Source organism: Stegostoma tigrinum, chromosome 3 (assembly GCF_030684315.1).
Source record: "Stegostoma tigrinum isolate sSteTig4 chromosome 3, sSteTig4.hap1, whole genome shotgun sequence".
Lineage (NCBI taxonomy): Eukaryota > Metazoa > Chordata > Chondrichthyes > Orectolobiformes > Stegostomatidae > Stegostoma > Stegostoma tigrinum.
The window spans coordinates 112,274,891-112,297,820 of record NC_081356.1 but is presented as its reverse complement, the minus strand read 5'-3'; the positions used below and the strand labels follow the sequence as shown (position 1 = coordinate 112,297,820).

General features: G+C 42.6%; 1 protein-coding gene across 4 annotated transcripts in view; it reads right to left on the bottom strand.

Moving 5' to 3' along the window:
• The window catches only part of sorbs2b (sorbin and SH3 domain containing 2b), a 493,304-nt gene that overhangs the window by 57,966 nt on the left and 412,408 nt on the right, over nucleotides 1–22,930 (bottom strand). For 3 of the 4 annotated variants that reach the window (XM_048526962.2, XM_048526965.2, XM_048526964.2), the window contains 3 exons: nucleotides 12,647–12,816; nucleotides 5,992–7,545; nucleotides 1,328–1,428 (listed from right to left, as the gene is read on the bottom strand). In XM_048526962.2, the coding sequence (XP_048382919.1) occupies nucleotides 1,328–1,428; nucleotides 5,992–7,545; nucleotides 12,647–12,816 (1,825 nt within the window). The remainder of the gene's footprint in view (nucleotides 1–1,327; nucleotides 1,429–5,991; nucleotides 7,546–12,646; nucleotides 12,817–22,930) is intronic. The other variant, XM_048526963.2, reaches the window with a different exon arrangement.

Sequence of the window (22,930 nt, the reverse complement as noted above, 5' to 3'; positions counted from 1 at the left end):
CTGAATCCCTTGGTCCCTCCGTTTTACAACACCACCCAAGACCCTACAATAAATGTATAAGCCCTACCCTTGTTTGTTGTACCAAAATGCAATACCTTGTATTTATCCAAACTGAACTCCATCGGCTATTTTTCAGCCCATTGGCCCAGTCGATCAAAATCCCTTTGTAATCTTAGAAAACCTTTTTCAATGTCTACTATGACACTAATTTTGGTGTCGTTCACAAACTTCCTGACCATTCCTTCCATATTTTCATCCAAATCATCAATATAACTGATAAACAAAAGAGGGCCCAAAACCAATCCCTCTGGAACACTGCTGATGGCAGACCTCCAGTCTGAGAAGCAACTCTCTACCACCACTGTCTCTCTCCAGCTGTAATGCCGCATTTGTACCACCCTCAACCACCTCCTCTGGCAGTTCATTGCATATACACACCATCCTCTGTGTGAAACAGTTGCCCCTTAGGTCCTTTTAAAATCTTTCCCCTATCACCTTAAACCTATATCCTCTAGTTTTGGGCTCCCCTACTTTGTGAAAATGACCTTTGCTATTCACCACATCCATGCCCCTCACAGAGTCATACAGCACAGAAAAAGACCATCAGTCCAATCAGTCCATGACAAACATGATCCGAAACTAAATGAGTCCCACCTGCCTGATGCTGACCTATGTCCCTCCAAATCTTTCCTATTCATGTACTTATCCAAGTGTCTTTTAAATGTTATAACTGTGCTCGTATCCACCAGTTCCTCAGGAAATTGATTCTAAACATGTACCATCCTCTGTGTTAAAAAAAGTTGCCTCTCATGTCTTTTTTAGATCTCTCTCCTCTCACCTTACAAATATGCCCCTTAGTCATGAAATCCCCCATCCTTTGGAAAAGACATCTACCGTTAACCATATCTATATCCCTCATGATTTTATAAACCTCAAGAAGGTCACCTCCCAACTGCATATGGTCTAGCAAAAAACAAGTCCCAGCCTCTCTAGCTTTTCTTAATAACTCAAATCTTCCATACCTAGCGAAATCCTCCGAAATCTCTTCTGAACCCTCTCTAGCTTCATATCATTCTCCTTATAACAGGGAGACTAGAACTGGACACAGTACTGCAGAAGAGGCCTCATCAATGTTCTGTACAACCTCAACATGACTTTCCAACTCCTAAACTCAATGCGTTGACCAATAAAGATAAGCATACCAAACACTTGATCTATGAGATATTTTTGTGGGGAGAATTCTGTCTATAATATTTTAGAATTACATATATACAAGCAAAATTAAACAATTATTCACAGTACTGTGCTGTTATCTTTTTCCAGTTACCTCTTTATCTTCTGGTTTCCTACGAGGTTCATCTGTCAGTCCTCTACGGTCTTTTAATGTTGCTCGGCCCATTTCTGAGACAATCCTTTGAGAATCCTGATCTATTTGAAATAAAATGTAAGAAAATAAGCAACAAGTTCAAACACTACTGTCCACACTATGGACCAGGTAGAGTTTTTTTTGACTGTTTGGTCAAAAGACGTGCCCATATTCAGATTTAAGAATGGACTGGAATGGCCTCTGAGTTTTCAAATATAATCATTAGCAATTCTAGGAAAATACGGGCTGCAGAATAACTGTCATTTCTCAAACATAGTCTAATTTCTGAAGTACAGTGAACCTGCAGGGTTGCTTTAATTTTTTTTCCATGACTAAGTTCGAATCACATTAATGTCCAAGTGAGTAAAGAATAAATCCCATATGGATTTCTGCAGATGAAGGGGCATGAGGTTAAAGTCATCAAGTTCCATGATCAGAGTTGGAGGCTGTGGAATACTGGAATACAGCTAAGGCTCCTCAGTAAACTCAAAATAGATTAAGGCACAGTAGGCAACTCCACCCTCTGATTTGAAACAAAATGTTCCAGAATTGTTGGGAAACTGTATGAGATGCTGCATATTGGCACTGCTGACCCTTATAACTGTCCTTGGTTAGCTTATTTCGCATTATTTCGAGCACTCCAGACTGGCTGCAGTATTCATAGAGTGGAATGTCTGGTTAAATTCCTGCCTGCACATGCTCCATCATTTTATTTCAGGGACTGATCTCTGAAACAGTCACCAGTATCAGAACTCAAAAAGTTATAAGTGTGTTTTTTAAAAAGAAATCAATAAACATGTATTCAAGAGATAGAATAAAAGCAGCTTGTACGTTTGCTTGTTAACTGTCATTCAAAAACCTTATACTATCTGGAAGCTAAAAATACCTGACAATATGCAACACTTTATTCCTAAATTTCTATCCCATAGTTAGTAATCATTTATTTAAGGCATGATGATTTCACTAGCTTTTATCGGCAACTCATTGCTATTTAGTACTCACTGTTTATTGCATCTTTAGTCAACAGTTCATAAATAGGTAAGGCCCCATCGACATGAAGATCTATTACAGAATTACGTCACATTGCACACAGCTATTCTGAGTTTAACATATAGCAATTTAGTAACTTGTTACACCCAGAGGCAACAGCCATAGGAGTTCAGGAGCACTACGTACCTTACAGTCTGTTCTGATTTGTACGCAGCTAAGCCATATCGCTTACATCGGGCCTGGCCTAACAGAAGCAGCAGTTTGGTTGATACAGAGCACATACTAAGAAAATGACGGAATCAACTGGAACAAGAGCCAGCCAATCAGGAAAGGGAAGTAGTGAATTTCAGGGGCAGCATCACTGTATTGGTGAAGTTTTACCGATTGTAGCAGCAGCAGACTGACATCATCCCAGGTTAGGTGTTTGTAGGAATTTTGAGGTTTTCCTTAAATTGCAAAGAGTGATTGGTCCATCATCTGTGGATTTTCTAAAACTGAGTCATTTATGCAATTGTTGCAAACGGTCTTTTAGAATGCTGTTATTAGCTATCCACTATTCCCTGGTGAATCTCCATCATGGAAAGTGTGGAATGCTACTGTCTTAGCTCTGTCTGCAAAACTTCCTACCCAAACCCCTCTGTCACCTTACCTCTCTGTGCCATGAAACGTCCCTCAGGAACTCTTAAATCCTGGCTGTTCTTTCTTTCCACCTTCCCTCTCGCCCTCTGGATCTCCTGGTAATATATAGCTCAGTGCCTTGCCTCACAGAGCAGGCATCCATAGAGACGATGGCGAAGCAATCACATTCTTCAATTTTTTTTCCTAACTCACCATGTTTTAAATGAACTTAATATATTCCACAAAAACAATTCGTGTTGAAATCAGTTTCCCTGGGCTCAGAAACAGCACAACGACTGGGACAACTAATGAGGAAGGGTCACTACATGCATGGTCAGATTATTTATTAAAATGGAAATAATTTTTTTTATTTGTGCATGGAACAAATTCTGGCTGAGCCAGAATTTATTGCCCGTCCCTCAGTGCCTAGGGGGCAGTTAAGAGCCCATCGCATTGTTGAGGTTCAGGAATCACATGTAGACCAGACCGGGTAAGGATGACAGTGTTCCTCTTCTAAAGGACAATCGTAAACCAGATGGGTTTTACCTGACAATCAACAATAGATTAATGGTCATCATTAGACCCTAATTCCAGATTCTTTATTGAAATCAAATTCTACCATCTGCCATGGTGGGATTTAAACCCAGATTCCCCAGGTTTCTGGATGAACAGTTCCTCTAAGCAACAGTACCACTAGGCCATCACCTCCCTGATAGATAATAGCATTGGCGGTCCTGGATTTCTGCTCTGTATTGTGCATTAATGTTTTGCTTTTCAAACTGCACATATTCAGTCCCATTTCATTTGTAAACAATTTGTTCTGTGATGACACGAATTAAGACCAAGCAGGAAAAAAAAATCATTTAGTTGTTAAAAGTCTATATGCCATTTGGTATCCATGAATTCAAATGAGAAACATACTTAAAAATGACTGGTAAAGTAGGACATATTTAGACTAGCTCAGATTAATTCACCCCCTGCCTCTAGTTTGATACACGCCGTACCTGAGCTATTATTATCCTTGATTTAATTATATTTTAGCTTTAACAATTTAACAATATGAAGGTTATGGATGGATGGTCTCATCACTTCTTTTAATATAATTGGGAACTCTTCCAAAATCTAGATTTTTAAAAAATTTTAAATAAAATATGTCAGCATGTTTCCAGACTGAACAACTGACAAAAGACCAATTAAAAATTGATACATTGTGTCCTCTGCTTAAAGTGAAAGCTTCCAAGTGCATCGAGCGTACCTGGGTATGATCAGGTACCCCCCTGCAGAGCTGAATTCCTAGTTCATTTTAGGCTGGTGCAGCTACTGTCAGTTTAAATACTGTGTGGACTGGAATATTTCAAGCAGACCCAGATTGTGAAGACAGACGAGAATTGAAAGCAATATTTAATAGTAAAAAGATACTTGTCTGTAATTTTCAGATGCAATGTTGGCACACCGCTCAATGGACTAAATTAAAAGCAGCTATTCCCCTTAAGTCAAAAGGACAATAAGAAGGGGGCATCATTTCAAAGTGGAAGGCAGAAGGTTTAGTGGGGATTCAAGGAGAAGTATTTTCACCCAGACTGTGGTGGCAGTCTGGAATACACTGCCTGGGAGGGTAGTTGAGATGGGTCACGTCACAATCTTTAAAAAGTTCTTGGCTGAGTTCAAGGCTATGGGCCTAGCGCTGGAAGCTGAAACTGGTGTAGATTTAATGTCACTTTAGTGGTACAGGCTTGATGGGCTGAAGGGCGTCTTCTGAACTGTCACAGCAAGGTCAGGAGTCTGCAAGTAGAGTTCAAACTAAAAGTCTATTTAGCTGCTGACAACAGAGTCTGAGCAATTGAAAGTGTTTGGTGGTGGAGAGTAGCAAATAGGATTTCAGAAGTTGTTTCTTGTTGGAAGGGCTATTTCTGACAGAAGTATAATGGCCTGAATGGTTATCCCTCCACACAAATTTCTACAATTTATTAAAAAAACCACTTACTATTTTTAATCAATAATAAAACTTATGGTAAATTTCATCTTTTAAAAAAACTGGAAGTACAAATATAAATTATTTGTACATTTTATGCTTTTCCCATCATCAATTTTTCAGGTACAGTATTAATGACTGCACTGAAAATAAAACTCTTATATTAACCTAATTGGGCAAATAGGCATGATCATCTTAAAGTGGCCTGAGAGTGAACAATAACATGAAATTTGTAGAATTGGTTAGTTTGTGAAACTCATTCTGGTTATTTTCTTCATTAGTATTACTTATTTCATACAGCATATATAGATATATATCAGTTTTTTAAATCACAGAATCCTTACCGTGTGGAAATAGGCCATTCAATTAATAAGTCCACACCAGCCATCTGAAGATCATCCCAACCAGACCCACCTCCCTACCCTTTCCCTGAAACCCTATATTTCCTATGACTAATGCACCTGACCTATACATCCCTGAGCACTTCAGACTATTTAGCACGGCCAATCCACCTATGTTGCACATCTTTAGACTGTGAGAGGAAACCAGAGAAAACCCATCCAGACACGCAAACTCCACACAGACAGTTGCCCGGGGGTGGAATTGAACCCAGGTTCCTGGTGCTATGAGGCAGCAGTGCTAACCACCGAGCCATCATATTGTTTGAAGAATTCAAGTATTGTATTAAACTTTTTAAAAATATTTATACATTTCATAAGCTATCAACCAATGATTGTGATAAGTAGTTTGCGTCTAATAGGTCTAACTATTTTGTTTAGCTTACACATTTTAAAAAATTTTGCTGCCCCCCCTCCCCGTCTCTGATTATTATTAACATTTTAACATGCACTGACTCTCTCTCTAGATGCTACCACATCTCCAATCTTAAGTAAGGGGCCATATACCCTGACTTTACAGTTCTCTAAAGATAACATTTTCTTCTCCCTTTTAAATGTGAATATAGATGGAAAAATGGATGAAGAATGAATGGTTGATGGTCACACAATTGCCAGACACACATTGAAGGTAATGGTTTATATGCCACCTTGGTAGTATGTGCAATCATTCTCTGGGTTGTTGTTGGTGTCCATGTCCTGATAAGAGGCACTAAAGGGATGTTTTTCATAATCACACTGGTACAAAGGAAAATTAACCTCCTCCTCTTGCCGGTCGGAAGGCTGTGGACTCTGCTTTTTCCCCAGAACCTTGAGAGAAGAGTTTCGTTCAGGAATATCTGGAAGCAGTTCAGTTATCAATCTGTGTAGTATGCTGTTATCAGGTAGACTCCCGCGCCTCTTTTCTGCTTTGATATGATCATAGATGTCTTTCAGTGCAGAATCCAGTGCTTCAAACACTGATTTAGATTTTGGTTTCTCAGTTTTTCTTTGAGGAGGCAAGCACTTTTTCCTCCGGAAAGGCACGGGGCTGACAAGGAATGCCAACTTAGAGAGGTTGGACTCAGTCTCAGGCTTCCTGGGGGCTGTCTTTTTCTCTTGATTGGCCCTTTCATGTTTCAGCATGGTGGTGAATCTTGTGTAAGAGGCTGGGCACCTGCCTTTGCAGGAGCTGAGAAGATGCTTATGGTGATGGGCATGGTGGCCTGAGCCATAAAAACTTTCTGAAGAGGTGAACGAGTAATGGTCAAAGTCACTTTCACTACAAAAGGATGAGCCTTCAACTGGGATGCAGTCACTGAGATCTGACACCATTACCTCATGGTCACTGTCCATTTCCAAGCTTTCAAATCTTGATGCTATTCTTTGCTGGTTTTCGTTTGTCACTTTAATATGAATCGGCATCATAGCTTTAGAGATGCAATGTTGTTGCATCATAGATACTTTCCTGCCTTGATTTTCCTCATCCAATAAGGATTCAATGGATAACCGTCGTTTTGGGAGGACTGTCCTGTTTGCAGTAGGGTAGGCAGTTTCAGTCAGCATCACATTATCCAGATTGGGCATAGATTTGGACTTGATAAGTTTTTCAAATTCAGAGATTCTGGTTGGTACCATGTCCCGAGGCACCTCATTGGAAAATTCTTTCCATTCCGAGAAGATATCTCTGTGCTGCTCCTGTTCATATTGTAACACCCTGGATTTCACAGTACAGATTACTTCTGGATTGATTAATTCATTGCGGTTTATATGATGCATTTTTTTGTACAACTTCAAGAAGCCTTTGCCACCGCGTGCTGACTTGCAGCGAATGCGTGATCTATGGGGCTTCCCATTCCCAGTCCCGTGAGGTGAAAGCCAACCTCTGGAGTATTCTCCTTTGGGCTGCTCTTCGCAAAGTAATGTCACCATGCTCTCAGACTTAGGCTGCTCCTCCTGAACATCAACGTAGTCATTTTGCAACAGGTCGTCACAACTGCGAGACTTCTGCTTCGGTGAAGTGGCTTCATCTGTGCTGCTCCAAGCTTCAGCATTTTGTCGGTTCAGGTGCCAGCCATTCTTGAAGAGGACAGATCTTTTTGGGCTGGGTGTGATTATAACCAGGGGCTGGCTATGGCGACTACTGTGACCTAACTTAAGAGAAGCATTCTGGTTTTGAAGTACACAGCTAAGCAGGGGTGGGTATGATCTGCTAACATCCCCACCTTTCAGATCCATAGAGCAGCATGGTTAAAAGAGAGACAATTCCAGAATTAACAGACATTAAAAGGCAGTATTTCAGTAGCAGAAAACAATAAGAGTAGCAAAAAAGGATTGTGCATGAACATCATGTACTGTACTTAGCCAAGTTTGGTAAAATGCCAATCTTAAGATTATTATAATATTTACTTTTGCTTGGAGTTCTTCACATTGTATCGAAAAATGCTCATATTTTAAAGAAGAATTAGCTCCTTTAGGATTGATGGCTGTTTTCTAGATAACATTAAGCTTGGGACAAATTTTTAGTTTCACTTCTTGTGAACAAAACCAAAGGAAGGAGCTACAATCCAGGAGCATATGCACGTTCGCTCTCGAGCCCAATAAATATCATCATCAGTTAATAATTTGCATTGGTTAAATAGATGCTTACTTTAATTATAGCTTTGCTTTATAACCACAAGCTCAAAACTCTATGGTTTAAACAAATCACATTGCCAAATTTCCTCTCAGCCATAATTTAATGCCTTTGTGAGGTCTCAAACTATTGTGTAAAAGTTACGGATTTGATAGATTTGTTAAGTATCAGTTATATATATTGAAGGTGAGAAGAATGGCAATTTCATTGCTCATTTATCTATCTTTCATTGGTCAATGAACCTTTACACCTACCATTGCAAAAGGCATGCTGTGGTAACTTTTATGGTAAAATTCATTAATACAGTTACATTATTACTAACATTTTTATTCAATGAGGATTAATTTTTCTGTGACATTAGTTCTTTGAAAACAATTTTTTTTTAGTGTTGATGCATTATAAGGTAATCAGATGTTCAGACAATTGTGCTAATACATCAGCCAAGACAGGTTATAGTAAAGATATTCAACAGTGCACAAAAATTGAAATATTTAAGCAAAGCGAAAAATTAAACAAGTTAACACAATTCAGCAACAGAAACATGCAGAATATAAAGATTTGTACATTCTATGGATAAGTTATTGAAATATGTTCAGTAAGAAAAGTGGAAAAACAAATTTCTGTGGATAGTCAACTGTCTAGTTTCTTTGTTCCACTCTGTGTTGGAATCCCAACCTTTCTCTCTCTTCTTCATGGGAGTTAGGGACTTCTCTTATTTTGCGACATCTTCATCCCCTTTTCATGCTTTTGCTGCATCTTTACTTCTCTTTTATTGTGCTTCATCTCTCTTTTGTAACAGTTGCAACTATTCCACATGGTTTTCATATTAATGCAATCTTTTTCTGTTAACATGTGTCCAGTGCTGGCCTTTTCACATGGTCAGTGTTATTGAGATTTTGGAAAGGGTGCAGTGGAGATCCAGCATAGCAATTCTTAAAGAATCTTAATTAGCAAGATAGACTAAAAGAGTTGGAGCTCTACCCCTGAGTGCAGCATGGACTGACTGAGGTTTGTAAGATAATGAAAGTTTGTTCCAATGACTGGAGCAGGGATGATCAAAGGCCCCTATGTTAGGTTGCAGGTTAGAGGTCAGGAGCTGGTTGGTTTCCTGAGAACAGGGGACTTATCGATAAGATTGTCATCAACAATGGCAGACATTGATTTGTTGAAATTCTTCAAGAGTGAGCAGAATTTGTTTCTGGCAGATTGTATTTGCGAATGTTTCTAATGCCCCAAATTCTCAATCCTTCGACAAACAGAACGTATGAAAGTAATTGAGGAGTGATCTTACTGAAGCAGACAGGATTCTGAGGGGAGGGGGAGGGGATTTGACAGGATAGGGTAGGTGTTGTGAAGATGTTTCCACTCATGGGGGAATTGTGAACAAGGGGACTTAGTTACAGGATAAGGGGACACTGAATAAAAACTGACAGCTGAAGGAGAATAGTGAATACCTGGAATTGTCTACCCAGAAAGTTATGGAAGCTAGATCATTGAACATTTTAGACAGGAGTTTGATGGGTTTTTGATATATCAAGGAGTTGAGGGCTGTAAGAGCTGACAAGAAAGAGGAGTTGAGGCCTAGGGCAGATCAGCCAAGATTTTGCTGAATGGTGGGGCAGACTTGAGGGACCACATGGTCTAATCATACTTCTTTATGTTCTTATGATCTGCCCATTACTCTTCAATCAACATCATATACAAAAAACAGGTTTTCCAGAAATTATCCCACTGTTGTTTGGGAGAGTTTGCTGTGTTACAAATAGGCTCATTACAACAGTGACTACACTTCAAAAATACTTCATTGCCAGTTAGGCACTGTGTATTGTCCAGTGGTCATTAAGAGTGCTATATAATTGCAAGTCTGTCTTTCTTTTTTCACCTATCCTAGATTATGACATGGGACGGGATATTACGGCCCCTCAACCACTGGCTTTTAAATCTGGGGATAGCAACAGTGTGAGGGGAATATAAAACTCAGCAGATGAGCTTCTTGCTGTTAGTTGCCTGCCTTCAGCCTATCAGAAATTTTCAGGGTTCGGAGCAGATAGGCAAGTTTCGGGTGGTCACCCATCCTTGGGTCTACTGAGCCCTCGATTAGCCAATTAATGGCGATTTATGAACCTTACTGCACTACTATAACAAGGGCATACTCATATTATGGGGGAAGACCAGCAAGTTTAGCTGCATGGGCTGGCATCAAGAAAGGGGAAGGTGACAAATTTGTAGCTCCCTTGAGGTCGTTGCTGAATTCTCTCCCAATGTCAACCGCCCAGTTTAACGTGACCCCGAACCCCAGCTTTTGGAGCAGATTCCCCTACTTCCCTGGCTAAGACCCCAGGCTTACCTGGACTTTGCACAGTGGGACTGCCTGCAGTGACCATAGTTCTTGATTAGCGCTGTTGGGATTGGGATCAGGCAGGGATAAGTGTTCTTGACACATTAGCAAGGTGGGCTCACATTCAGGTTTTGAATAAAACAGGAAAACAGCTACCAGGATGAAGTGAAAAGGGGTAACTGGGTCCAGTGTTATTGCCAAGGAGTTACTTAGTGTGTTTCACTGAGGATACAGCCTGGGAAATGTGTTTTATTAGATACTTAATGGGATTGGGGATTGGAAGCATGTGCGTGGGTGCACCATGATGCCTAAAACTACAAACACATATTTAATCTAAATTGTATCAAACAAATTATAAAGTAATTTTTCATAACTGATAGTCCAAAGTACATCACAGCCAACAATGTATTTTTGATAAACAGTAGTTTTGAAGTCGAGTCACTGTTATTAGCACAAATAAACACAGCTTCCATTTAACCAGTATTGGCGTGGACACAAACACTGCTGGGAGTATAAGCCTTTTTGCTTTTTAAAAAATGCCATTGAATTTTTAATATCTATATTCAAAGCCAGATATCAATTCAGATTGAGTGACCCATCGGCCTCTGCTCAAATCCCGGGACTGGGGCTTGCACCTATGATCATCTGATCAGGGTGGAAATGCAATCATTCAGTCAAGGTTAATCTCATTATTAAATGCTGTTAAATCCTTATTAAACCCCCTTTTTAAAAACATGTCAATCACATTTTATGTCCAATTGTAGGAATCGCTACAATTCTGTCAGGATACCTGCAGACGAAATTTCAACGGGTTCTAACAAATTCAGCTTCCAGATTTGAAATTTGAAGCTTTTGCAATTTCCTTATCTTGCCACAAGTCCAGGGGATGTTTGAGCAGGTACTAATCAGGTAACACGAGAAAACTCTGTTTCCACATCAAATTTTCTCAAATATCACATCATAAGCAAATCAAGAGGGGGATTGACAAAAGCATATCATTTGCTCATGTTAATGGGATTTTGTGCCTCAGATGTATGGACACTTTAGATTGGGATTTTCTTCCATCTCTCAGCTCACCCTCCCCAACCCCTATTTAATTGAAATAACTTTCAAAACAAGCAATACAACTTTTTTTCATGCAAACATTCTATTTTACATGGGCATTCATATTGATTCACAGCTTATCCATGAATCCATAGCTTTGTACATTAATAAAGTATAATTAAGAGCTGAACAATAGGTAGGTGACCTTAGGTAGAAAGTAAAGTGAATAAGGTAAGAGTGGCAGCTTTTTAAAGGAAAACTTCTTCACTTCTAAACTTAGAGCATATCAACATTTTCTTCAATAAATTCAGAATTATCAGCAACATTGCTTTGATAACATAACTTGTCTGACAAATAACACTAATGCAGCCAAAAACTGGTCTTTTAAAAAAGCTTTTCAGAAACCTTCAGAAAGCCAATGCGTCAATATTGAAATTTATAGCACCTTATAATCTCAGCAAGCACGCAGGATCATTCAACCATTATAAAGATATGCCAGCATTATCTTTTTCCTAGGACTGATTAAGTTGGGTCATTCATTTGTATTGTTACTCCTGTCTGAACAGAATGGATGGCAGACTGCACACTACTTTGGCATCATACTTGCTGGAAATGCCAGGGTTTGGCCAAAAGACACAGGAGACAATACTGCATTTGACTAATTCATATTCCCGACAATTTATTTTCTTGGGTTTGAAGAGAGATCTTTTCAAAGTTAGCAATGAATATTTGACAAACAAGAATGAGTTGAGCTACGCAGGCATTTCCTACATGGTGACAATGTGATCCCTTCACCATTTTAGTACACCATTGTTGTCCGAAAATGTTGCAACCTGAGATTGGTTCATTGACCAGAAACCAACTTTCTCATTATTACCGCAAAGTGAGACCCCAGCTTCACACGGCTCCCAGAAGTCAGGACATTGGCCCTCAACTTGTCAATGGCATATGCTGAGGAGCAGAAGGGTCGTAGTGAAATCGAAAAAGGTGTCAGTGCACTTTGGGTTTCATCTTACCGATAAGCACAAAAAAGAATCTTCGCCAATGATGGGAGAACACATTGTCACTCTAAAACAACAAAGGTTATTCCAGACTGACTGGTGAAAATCGAATCCTTTGCCATATTCTCATTACAAACTAGTTATTTTCACACAGCATATATTGTCATCCAAGTTTTACAGCAATTAGAAGCATTTCATTTACTGAAACACCAAATTTTAACATAAATATTTAACTTATGCTTATTGAAGGAAAAGACCTTCGTCTCTCCCGGCTGCAGTTTACGGCAGCAGGTACTTTGGCACCTTACCTTTAACTCTGGATGGTGAAGATGGTGAAGAATTAGTTAGTGACCTCCTGGTCATTCCATGGAGGTCAACACTGCCCTTCTGCATTGTGTGATCACTCTGTGCTCTCTGATGGTTCACTGAAGGTTCAGACTTCCGCCTCTTTCTGTAGTCGCTTGCAGGACTTGTGGCACTAACAGATTGAATCAGGTTAATTGGATTACTGCACAACTTATTTTACTGCATTTATGGTGCCTGCTTACTCAGTGCAGGAAAACAGAATTTCCCCAGTTTACTGTGAATGAAACGTTCAGTCAAGTTAACATTATAATGTTAAATTATGCAGACAACGCCAGTTCAAAGAAATATAACTTTGAGCATTGATGATTTTTCTTTGTCACTGTTCCTTTATAGAATGTGGATATCACTGGCAAGGCCAGCATTTATAAAGCCATACAGCAAGGAAATAGGTCCAACCAGTCCATGCTGACCATAAGGCCAAACTAAACTAGTCCCACCTGTTTGCGCTTGGCCTATATACCTCCAAAGATTTCTTATTCACGCACTTATCCAACTGTCTTTTAAATGTTTCTGAGAGAATGGTCACAGTGCCAGGGGCCAATTCATGTCTGTAGGGTGGGACATGCTCATGTCTTGAACCTATGGGGTACATGTTCAGGTAGTTCTGTGCCTGAGAAGATTCTAATTTTGCAGAGACACCAGCCTCAGGAGTCTTTAAGTAAGGAACGTCTACCTCATGAGAGCCTTTGGATTGGTTAAGCTACATTTTGTGATAGACCTGTGAGCACAGCACACTCAGAAATACCCAGAAGACTGTTAACAAGAAATTCTCTCTTACTTCTCTACACAAGACAGAGAAAGAGCTTTAAGTGCTTTCTCCTTCACAGGCTGGGAGTTTCTGCTGCACACTACGACAGTAGAAATTTCCTGGCAGCCACTTTCACTCATTGTTTTCCTATAAAGTGCTTCCTTGGCAAATTCCTTTATGGAAAGGAATATGGGAAGTATCATCCTCAGAGACTCTGAAAGGGTACACCCTCAACCAATGAATGAAAATCGAGCTATTTACATCGTTAGCTAAGAGTTGAAAGGAGTCAAAAGAAAACAACTGATCAATATCTATGACAGTAGGAACTGCTGATGCTGGAGAATCTGAGATAACAAGGTGTGGAGCTGGATGAACACAGCAGGCCAAGCAGCATCAGAGGAGCAGAAAGGCTGACGTTTTGGGCCTAGATCCTTCTTCAGAAATGGGGGAGGGGATGGGGATTCTGAAATAAATACAGAGAGGGAGGGAGACAGATGGAAGATGGATTTGCAGTGGGAGAGAAATCCACTGAGGTCATTTCGGAGGGTAACTTCTTCAAGGTAAAGATCCTGAGAAGAGGCTTCGCAGTGGAGTCAAAAGTGATTCAGTAGGATGCTGGAAAACCTGAGATAGCAAGGTATAGAGCTGGATGAACCTCTCTATTTATTTCAAAATTCCCTTCCCCTCCCCCATTTCTGAAGAAGGGTCCAGACCTGAAATGTCCCTCTGATGCTGCTTGGCCTGCTGTGTTCATCTAGCTCTACACCTTGTTATCTCATGATCAGTATCTGTGATCTGATCTGGTTCAAAAACTATGTCTCCGTGATAAATTTTCCTTCCTGTCTTTTCCTTCCTGTCTATAATATTAATGCCTTGCCTTGTGTGTGTGTGTGTGTGTGTGTGTGTGTGTGTGTGTATGTGTGTGAGCGAGAGAGAGAGAGAATTTTTAAAAAGCATAGAGTTTAGCTTATAAGTTTAAACATATCCACAAAACCCTGGTCATCAAATTATTTTAATCTGAGTTAGGTAAAATTGGACAACTTGGTGGTCAATCAATTTTTCATATTTTTGATAACTAGGAATAGTAGCACTTCGTTTCTAGCGCACTACTGCAGTTAGTTGTGAAATAACACAAGAAAAGACTTAGATCCACCCAACTGAATCAAAGGCCAACCATCATTCTATGGGCAATAATACATCACCATTCCATTAAAATCGAAAGAACTGAGAGAAACAAATGAGCCCACGCTAATCGTTTGGACTTTGATCTACAAAATTTGTTTCTCCTAGCTATGTTTTCCCACTCATAAATCACTGTAAAACCATCTGTTTTTTTCTGTCTTATTTGTGAGTGAATGTGTGTACTTGGGATTTTAAAGTTTAAGTTGTACAGTAGTAAATTAGCATTAGGTTTCTTAAACTATTTGCGAAAAAATCAACTTGTTTAATAAGAATTGATAATTTATTGGTAATGGTGAGATCTGGAGTGAATTACTTCTGTTCTGAATAGCAGCCAGTCAGGCAAATTGATCATCTTGGTGCTTTAATTGGGTAGTTACACATTTGTGAGAGTTCATCGAATAGTGGGGCTTGATTATTGGAGCACGATTCCCAATTGAGTCAGTTGTGACAGAGGGCTAGCCTTTTGTTTCCCAACAACTATCATTGAATAAACCAAGGGCCTTAGCAATTGTGGCACAGTGTAGTTTCCCTACCTTTGGTCCAGGAGGTTGAAGCTGTGAATGCTTTGGTTGGCGCAGCACCATGGATATCAAGCGCATATGTCCAAAATCTGGCTGTTACAGTCACAAATTGGTTCAGCATCAAGGGAATGGAATCCTCTTTTTTCATGAATACTGCTGATTGGCAATCGGATGCTCTCAAAGCTAAGTGGGCACAACTGAAAGCAGGTATGGGAGGCGAGCAGTGGCTGAGAAACTGAATGCACTGGCTCGGTAGACAGCCCACACTGAGCTGGCAAGAAATGAAAAGGTGGGATCTGGTGAACATTGCATCAGTGACACTCTGGAAGCACTTATGAGGTGCTGTCTGTGATATCTCACAGAGGTCTCCAGTTGCTTTCTAATTTAATGCTGACCCTCTGAGTATAAGGTAGCGAAAGATGCTGCTACCTACTCATGCCAAGTGCAGAAGATAATTGAGCTGCAAAATAGGAAGTGCTGGAGAAACTCAGCAGGTCAGACCACATCTGAGGAGAGAGAGAAAGCAATAACTTTTTGAGTCCAGTGTGTCTTCTCCAGAATGCATTGTGTTCAACTGGGTTCTGCATAAGAGTCAAAGCAGTCTCAGTGACTGCCTCCACAAATGCTGCCAGCCCTGCTGAGGTTCTCCAGCACGTTTCTGTTTTTACTTTAGATTTCTGGCATCTGCAGTGTTTTGCTTCTTATAAATCATTGAATCTGAAGGGGCATGGCTGCCTGTCCCTGTGGATGTAGCACTGACCCAGCCTGTGATCTTTACCCAGTCTGCATGGGTCTGATTGGATAGCCTTTCTTATCTGGTCAGCCAGAGGGAGAATGGGCCTTGTCTCCATCACCCTGTCTAGCAGCACCCGGCCTGTAGTTTCAGAGAACCTGAAAGAAAGGAGATGGCCCAGTGATATTATCGTCGGATCCATTTAATGTCCTGGGAATCCAGGTTCAAATCCCACCACAGCCAATGGTGGAATTAGAATTCAATTTAAAAAAAACTGGAATTAAGAACCTGCTGATGGCCATGAAATCACTGTCAATAGTGGGAAAAGCTATCTGGTTCATTAATGCCCCGTCAGGGAAGGAAATCTGCCACCCTCACCTGCTCTGGCCTACATGTGACTCCAGGCCTACAGCAATGTGGTTGACTCTTAACTGCCCTCTGAAATGGCCTAGCAAGCCACTAAGTTGCACCAATCACTACAGAGTTTCAAAGAAATGAAACCAGATGCATCATCCGGCATTAACTGAAGCACCAGAAAAGACAACAACTAAAACAGTCCTGAGATAATGCGAACTGCAGATGCTGGGGAATCCAAGATAATAAAGTGTGAGGCTGGATGAACACAGGCCCAGCAGCATCTCAGGAGCACAAAAGCTGACGTTTCGGGCCTAGACCCTTCATCAGAGACGGGGATGGGGTGAGGGGTCTGGAATAATTAGGGAGAGAGGGGGAGGCGGACCGAAGATGGAGAGAAAAGAAGATAGGTGGAGAGGAGAGTATAGGTGGGGAAGTAGGGAGGGGATAAGTCAGTCCAGGGAAGACAGACAGGTCAAGGAGGTGGGATGAGGTCAGTAGGTAGGAAATGGAGGTGCGGCTTGAGATGGGAGGAAGGGATGGGTGAGAGGAAGAACAGGTTAGGGAGGCAGAGACAGGCTGGGCTGGTTTTGGGATGCAGTGGGGGGAGGGGATGAGCTGGGCTGGTTGTGTGGTGCAGTGAGGAGAGGGGACGAACTGGGCTGGTTTTGGGATGCAGTGGGGGAAGGGGAGATTTTGAAGCTGGTGAAGTCCACATTGATACCATTGGGCTGCAGGGTTCCCAATCGGAATATGAGTTACTGTTCCTGCAACCTTCGGGTGGCAGCATTGTGGCACTGCAGGAGGCCCATGATGGACAGGTCATCAAACCCCACCTCTTCCTCCGTTACATTGATGACTGTATCGGCGCTTGCTCCCCAGAGGAGCTCGAACAGTTCATCCACTTCACCAACACCTTCCACCCCAACCTTCAGTTCACCTGGGCTATCTCCAGCACATCCCTCACCTTCCTGGACCTCTCAGTCTCCATCTCAGGCAACCAGCTTGTAACTGATGTCCATTTCAAGCCCACCGACTCCCACAGCTACCTAGAATACACCTCCTCCCACCCACCCTCCTGCAAAAATTCCATCCCCTATTCCCAATTCCTCCGCCTCCGCCGCATCTGCTCCCAGGATGAGGCATTCCACTCCCGCACATCCCAGATGTCCAAGTTCTTCAAGGACCGCAACTTTCCCCCAACAGTGGTCGAGAACGCCCTTGACCGCGTCTCCTGCATTTCCCGCAACACATCCCTCACACCCCACCCCCGCCACAACCGCCCAAAGAGGATCCTCCTCGTTCTCACACACCACCCCACCAACCTCCGGATACAACTCATCATCCTCCGACGCTTCCGCCATCTACAATCCGACCCCACCACCCAAGACATTTTTCCATCCCCACCCTTGTCTGCTTTCTGGAGAGACCACTCTCTCCGTGACTCCCTTGTTTGCTCCACACTGCCCTCCAACCCCACCACACCCGGCACCTTCCCCTGCAACCGCAGGAAGTGCTACACTTGCCCCCACACCTCCTCCCTCACCCCTATCCCAGGCCCCAAGATGACTTTCCATATTAAGCAGAGGTTCACCTGCACATCTGCCAATGTGGTATACTGCATCCATTGTACCCGGTGTGGCCTCCTCTACATCGGGGAAACCAAGCGGAGGCTTGGGGACCGCTTTGCAGAACACCTCCGCTTGGTTTGCAATAAACAACTGCACCTCCCAGTCGCGAACCATTTCAACTCCCCCTCCCATTCTTTAGATGATATGTCCATCGTGGGCCTCCTGCAGTGCCACAATGATGCCACCCGAAGGTTGCAGGAACAGCAACTCATATTCCGCTTGGGAACCCTGCAGCCCAATGGAATCAATGTGGATTTCACCAGCTTCAAAATCTCCCCTTCCCCCATCGCATCCCAAAACCAGCCCAGTTCGTCCCTTCCCCCCACTGCATCCCAAAACCAGCCCAGCCTGTCTCTGCCTCCCTAACCTATTCTTCCTCTCACCCATCCCTTCCTCCCACCTCAAGCCGCACCTCCATCTCCTACCTACTAACCTCATCCCACCTCCTTGACCTGTCCATCTTCCCTGGACTGACCTATCCCCTCCCTACCTCCCCACCTATACTCTCCTCTCCACCTATCTTCTTTTCTCTCCATCTTTGGTCCACCTCCCCCTCTCTCCCTATTTATTCCAGAACCCTCACTCCATCCCCATCTCTGATGAAGGGTCTAGGCCCGAAACGTCCGCTTTTGTGCTCCTGAGATGCTGCTTGGCCTGCTGTGTTCATCCAGCTTCACACTTTATTTACTAAAACAGTCCTGTCGACCATGCAAACTCCTCCTCGCTAACATCTAGGGACCGGTGCCAAAATTGGGACAGCTGTCTCACAGACTAGTCAAGCAACTGCCTGACATAGTCATTCTCACAGAACGTACCTCACAATGTGCCAGATACCACCATCATTTTCCTTGGATATGTCCTGTTCCACTGGCAGATAGACCCAGCAGAGGTGGTGGGATGGTGGTATACAGTTGGGAGAGAGTTGCTCTGGGAGTCCTTAACATTGACTCTGGACCTGGTGAAGTCTGATGGCTTTGGGTTAAACATGGGCAAGGAAACCCCCAGCTGATCACCACATACCATCCTCCCTCAGGTTGAACAACTCTTACAGGAGACACTGAGGATGGCAAGGACACAGAAAGTACTCTGGGTGGGGGATTTCAATGTCCACCACCAAGAGTGGCTTGGCAGCAGTACTACCGATCAAGCTGGTCAGGTCCTCAAGGACATAGCGGCTAGACTAGGTCTGCGGCAGGTGGTGAGGGAACCAATAAGAGGGAAAAACATTCTAGACTGCAGCGTTAACAATCTGCCAGCTGCAGATGTATCTGTCCATGACAGTATTGGTAAGAGTGACCATTGCACTGTTCTTATGGGGACGACGTCCCACCTTCACATTGAGAACAACCTCCGTCGTGTTGTGTGGCACTATCACCGTGCTAACTGGGACAGACTTCACACAGATCTAGCAACTCAAGACTGGGCATCCATGAGGCGGTGTGGGCCATCAACAGCAGCAGAATTGTACTCCAACACAATCTGTAACCTCATGGCCTAGCATATCCGCCACTCAACCATTACTATCAAGCCAGGAGATCAGCCCTGGCTCAATCAAGAGTGCAGGAAGGCATGCCAGGAGCAGCATCAGGCATACCAGAAGATGAGGTGTCAACCTGGTGAAGCCACCAAACAGGATACTTGCAAGCCAAAAGCAAAAGTAGCAAGTGATAGACTGAGCTAAGTGATCCCACAACCAGCAGATCAGATCTAAGCTCCACAGTCCTGCCACGTCCAGTCGTGAATGGTGATGGACGATTAAGCAACTCACTGGAGGAGGAGGCTCCGTAAATATCCCCATCCTCAATGATGGAAGAGCCTAGCACATCAGTGCAAAAGATAAGGCTGAAGATTTCGCAGGAATCTTTAGCTAGAAGTGCTGAGTGGTGATCCACTTCAGCTTCCTCCTGTGGTCAGTCTTACCAGTCTTCAGCCAATTCGATTCACTCCACGTGATATCAAGAAAATGTTGGAGACACTGGATACTGCAGAGGGTATGAGCCCTGACAACATTCTGGCAATTGTACTGATGATTTATGCTCCAGAACTTGCTGCTCCTGTGTAGTTATAGCACAGGAGTCCACCCAACAATGTGTAAAATTGTCCAGGTATGTCCTATACATAAAAAGTAGGACAAATCCAACCAGGCCAATTACCACCCCATCAGTCTCCTCTTGATCATCAGTAAAGTGATGGAAGGTGCCATCGACAGTGCTATCCAGTAGCACCTGCTCAGCAGTAACCTGCTCAGTGATGCCCAGTTTGGGTTCTGCCAGGGCCACTTAGCTCCTGACCTCATTACAGCCCTGGTTCCAACATGGATGAAAGAGCTGAATTCCAGAGTGAGGTGAGAGTGACAGACCTTGATATCAAGGCTGTATGTGAGCGAGTATAGCATCAAGGAGCCCGAGAAAAACTGGAATCAATGGATATCAGGGGCAAACTCTCTGGTGGTAAGAATCATACCTGGCACACAGGAAGATGGTCGTGGTCGTTGGAGGTCAGTCATCTCAACTCTAGGACATCTTTGCAGGAGTTCCTCAGGGTAGGCCCAACCATCTTCAACTGCTCCATCAATGACCTTCCATTGATCATAAGGTCAGAAATGGAGATGTTCACCAATGATTGCATAATGTTCAGCACCTCAGATACTGAAGCAGCCCACGTTCACATGTAACAAGATCTGGACAATATCCAGGCTTGGGCTGACAAGTGGCAAATTACATTCACGCCACAAAAATGCCAGGTGATGACCATCACCAATAAGAGACAACCTAATCACCGTCCCTTGATATTCAACTGTGTTACCATCACTGTATCTCACACTATCAACATTGTGGTTCTTATTGTTGATCAGAATCTCAACTGGACTCACCACATAAATACAGTGGCTACAAGAGAAGATCAGAAGCTAGGAATACTACAGCAAATAACTCACCTCCTATCTCCTGAAAGCCTGTCTACCATCCACAAGGTACAAGTCAGGAGTGTGATGGAATACTCCCCACTTGTCTGGGTGAATACAGCCCCAACAACACTCAAGAAGCTTGACACCATCCAGGACAAAGCAGCCTGCCTGATTGGCACTGCACCCACAAATATTCACTCCCTCCACCACCGATGCTCAGTAGCAGCAGTGTGTACTATCCACAAGATGCACCCGCAGAAATTTATCAAAGATCCTCAGACAGCACCTTCCAAACCCACGACCACTTCCATCTTGAAGGACAAGGGCAGCATGTAATTGGGAATGTCATCACCTTTGAGTTTCCCAATCCACTCACTATCCTGATTTGGAAATATTTTGCTGTTCCTTCAATGTTGCTGGATCAAAATCCAGGGATTCTCTCCCTTGTGGCATTGTGGGTCAACCTACAGCAGGTGGACTGCAGTGATTCAAGAAGGCAGCTCCTGGCCACCTTCTCATGGGCAAACGGGGATGGGCAAGAGATGCTGACCAGCCAGCAACACCCACATCCTACAAAAGGAATAAGAATATGAAAAAAACCTGGAAGTATGATTGTCCTTAGGTCCCATGGTTGGATTTGTAGGCATATTATGCAGCAAGTGGCCTTCAAATATTGTATGACACCCTCAGAGCCTGGGAGGTTGAGGCAGTGACAAGAACATCCTGTTTGCTTGTCGTATCATTTGCCAAGTTAATTCATGCAACATCTCACTGGCATTGCTAATGAGCAGAAAAATGCCTGGTTGGTCAAGATAATGCCCCAGGCATTACTGGATATGACTCCATCCAACATGCTCATTACTCCTATTTTATTTCCAAATGGGAAAGTGCTGCCCAAGATGGACAAAGGGTGAGAGGAGTGCAGGGGGACAGTGTATGCAGGATTTGCATTTTAGATGTATTTTTGTTGTGGCTTTGTTGTCCATCACTAATTCAATAATTAGCAGTTGTAGGATGAGATCCTTGAGTGAATATTAGTTACCTGTTGAAAGGCCTGAATTGGCATTCATGCAGGAAGGGCTTCTGCCAGTGTGCCTCCCCCTGACCTGATTGGGTTGTGGTTTGAAATTGGCAGGGTCCTCACACTGCCCCCCTCCCATCCAATTAATGTCCACCAAATCTTCACACTCAGTGTTGGGAGGGTGGCATTCAATTCTGAGGACTGGCAATTTATGGCCCTCCTGTCGCACCGTGGTAGAATTCTTACCCCTGGGCCAGGAGGTCAGGACTCAAGTCCCACCTGGTCCAGACATGCGTAATAACAACTCTGAAAGGGTTAAATTTAAAAAATAAACTCAAATGGAAAGAGCCTGAAGAATAGATGAAATGTGACCCCTAGTGGTTCAAATTATTGAACAATCAAATACATCAGCATCTTGTATTTCTATCGTTTATTTAAAGCATCTTGGTACATTTCATAGGGGTCTCATTAGAACAGGTATGTGACATAAAGCCACCTAGCAGATAAAGTAGGGCTTGAGACAAAACATGTGCTCCACAGAGCTGGGTTGTAAGCAGTGTCTGGAAAGGAGAATTCAGGGTTGATCAGAAAGATATCATCGATGCTACATCACAGTTCCGAGGATAGGCTTAAAATGCTGCGGCTATTTTCACTGAAGCAGAGAAAACTAAAAGGACAGATTAAATGGAAACTATTAAATAATGAAGGTTTTGATCAAATGAATCAGGAAGAAATATTTTGTCTGGTGGGGAGACAGTTTAAAAAAACGGTGAGAGGTTTTTTTTTTATTTTCATATAGGTCTACATTGCTTTACCAAAGATTATGATAGACAGCTGCACATCTTTTAAGGATAAAGGAAATAAACATTTGAGGCAGATGAAAATGTAACGCTATTTAGTGACAGCAAGGAAAGGCTTTGGGGTTAGCATTACTTTGCCCTAGCAATAAGGTGGCATCCTAGTGCCTGCATGCTATTCGTCCCTGCTTTTACATGTCTTTGGTTCTGTGATCAGATGCAAAGTGAGGCTAGAAAGACTGAAAAATCCTGACTGGAATTGTGAAGGAGTTTGTGAATATTAGGGAGATACAGTTGGATTGGACAAAAAGATGTATCTACTTTCAATGAAGGC